Source organism: Geospiza fortis, unplaced genomic scaffold, assembly GCF_000277835.1.
Source record: "Geospiza fortis unplaced genomic scaffold, GeoFor_1.0 scaffold162, whole genome shotgun sequence".
Lineage (NCBI taxonomy): Eukaryota > Metazoa > Chordata > Aves > Passeriformes > Thraupidae > Geospiza > Geospiza fortis.
In genome coordinates, this window is record NW_005054316.1 from 5,687,648 (window position 1) to 5,688,650 (window position 1,003).

The window sequence follows — 1,003 nt, forward strand, 5'->3', positions numbered from 1 at the left end:
CCGACCCGCCTGCCGCCCGGGGGCTGTTCCCCACCGGAGCCGCTCCATCTGGCTGCTCGACCACAAACTGTCCCCTGGATTTTAAGGATTTTAAGAAATGGAAGTAACTGGCTGATGCCTCGGCCAACATCCCGCCGTGTTTTCCCCCGCCCCGCCGACTCCTCCCCGCAAGAGCGGCCTGACGGTGTCCGCTGGATCTGCGGCCGGAGCCGGGCCCGAGCCTTGGATCTGCGGCCGCTCCGCTCCCGGGCAGCCTGCTGGGTTTGCCCTTCCCGCCTGCTTCCGACCGCAGGCTCAGCTTCCCCCGTCCTCCCAAGAAGGACAGGGTGTAACATCGCTCTGCAGCTCCTTCCAGCCGACTTGTACGTGGAGGCTTCCCGGGCAGAGAGGCCCGAAGCCTGTCAAGGAAACATTTCTCGTTTCCATCATTAGCATGGCCTGTGCGGAAGCTGCCTCAGTTCAGTAGATGACACTTGGCGTTTGTGCTGCGGATCACGGGTGGCAGGCACCTACTTTAAAAGATACATCTTCTAGCAATTTGTTGCCCACACGGGTTCTTCTCCGGTCTTTCCGGATGCCCGAATTTTGTGTTTTTACTTCAGCACCCAGCTGCCATGGGACAGACTTTATGAAATAATTTGGTTTAATCAGCAAATACTAACTTTTCATAATCAGCGCCACAAATAGAAATTTCTTTGGCAATCTCATCAGAACAGTCAAAAATGAATGAAATTAATTCAGGCAACTGAATTAATCTCTCTCCAACTGGGAAGGACATATACTTTACTGCTGTTCTATGGAAATAGAGCTTCAGTTTCCAGAGCCATTAACCACAGCTGTTACATCTAATTCAAAAAATATTTAAAGGGCTGTGGAAACAAGATGTACATGATTTTGTAATTTTTTCATTTCTCTACCTTGATTAATATAATAAGTTACAGGCAGATTAAAAACACTGTGATTTCCAGCACATTATTTTTTTCTGACTGTTCACATTACTCTG

At 49.6% G+C, this 1,003-nt stretch overlaps 1 protein-coding gene across 1 annotated transcript in view; it reads right to left on the minus strand.

Annotated features, from left to right (window-relative positions):
* Positions 1 to 335, minus strand: part of FUCA2 (alpha-L-fucosidase 2) — a 10,551-nt gene extending 10,216 nt beyond the window's left edge. Inside the window, exon 1 of the mRNA XM_005420140.3 lies at positions 6 to 335. Within this exon, the coding sequence (XP_005420197.2) occupies positions 6 to 335 (330 nt within the window). The remainder of the gene's footprint in view (positions 1 to 5) is intronic.
* Positions 336 to 1,003: the final 668 nt, after the last annotated feature.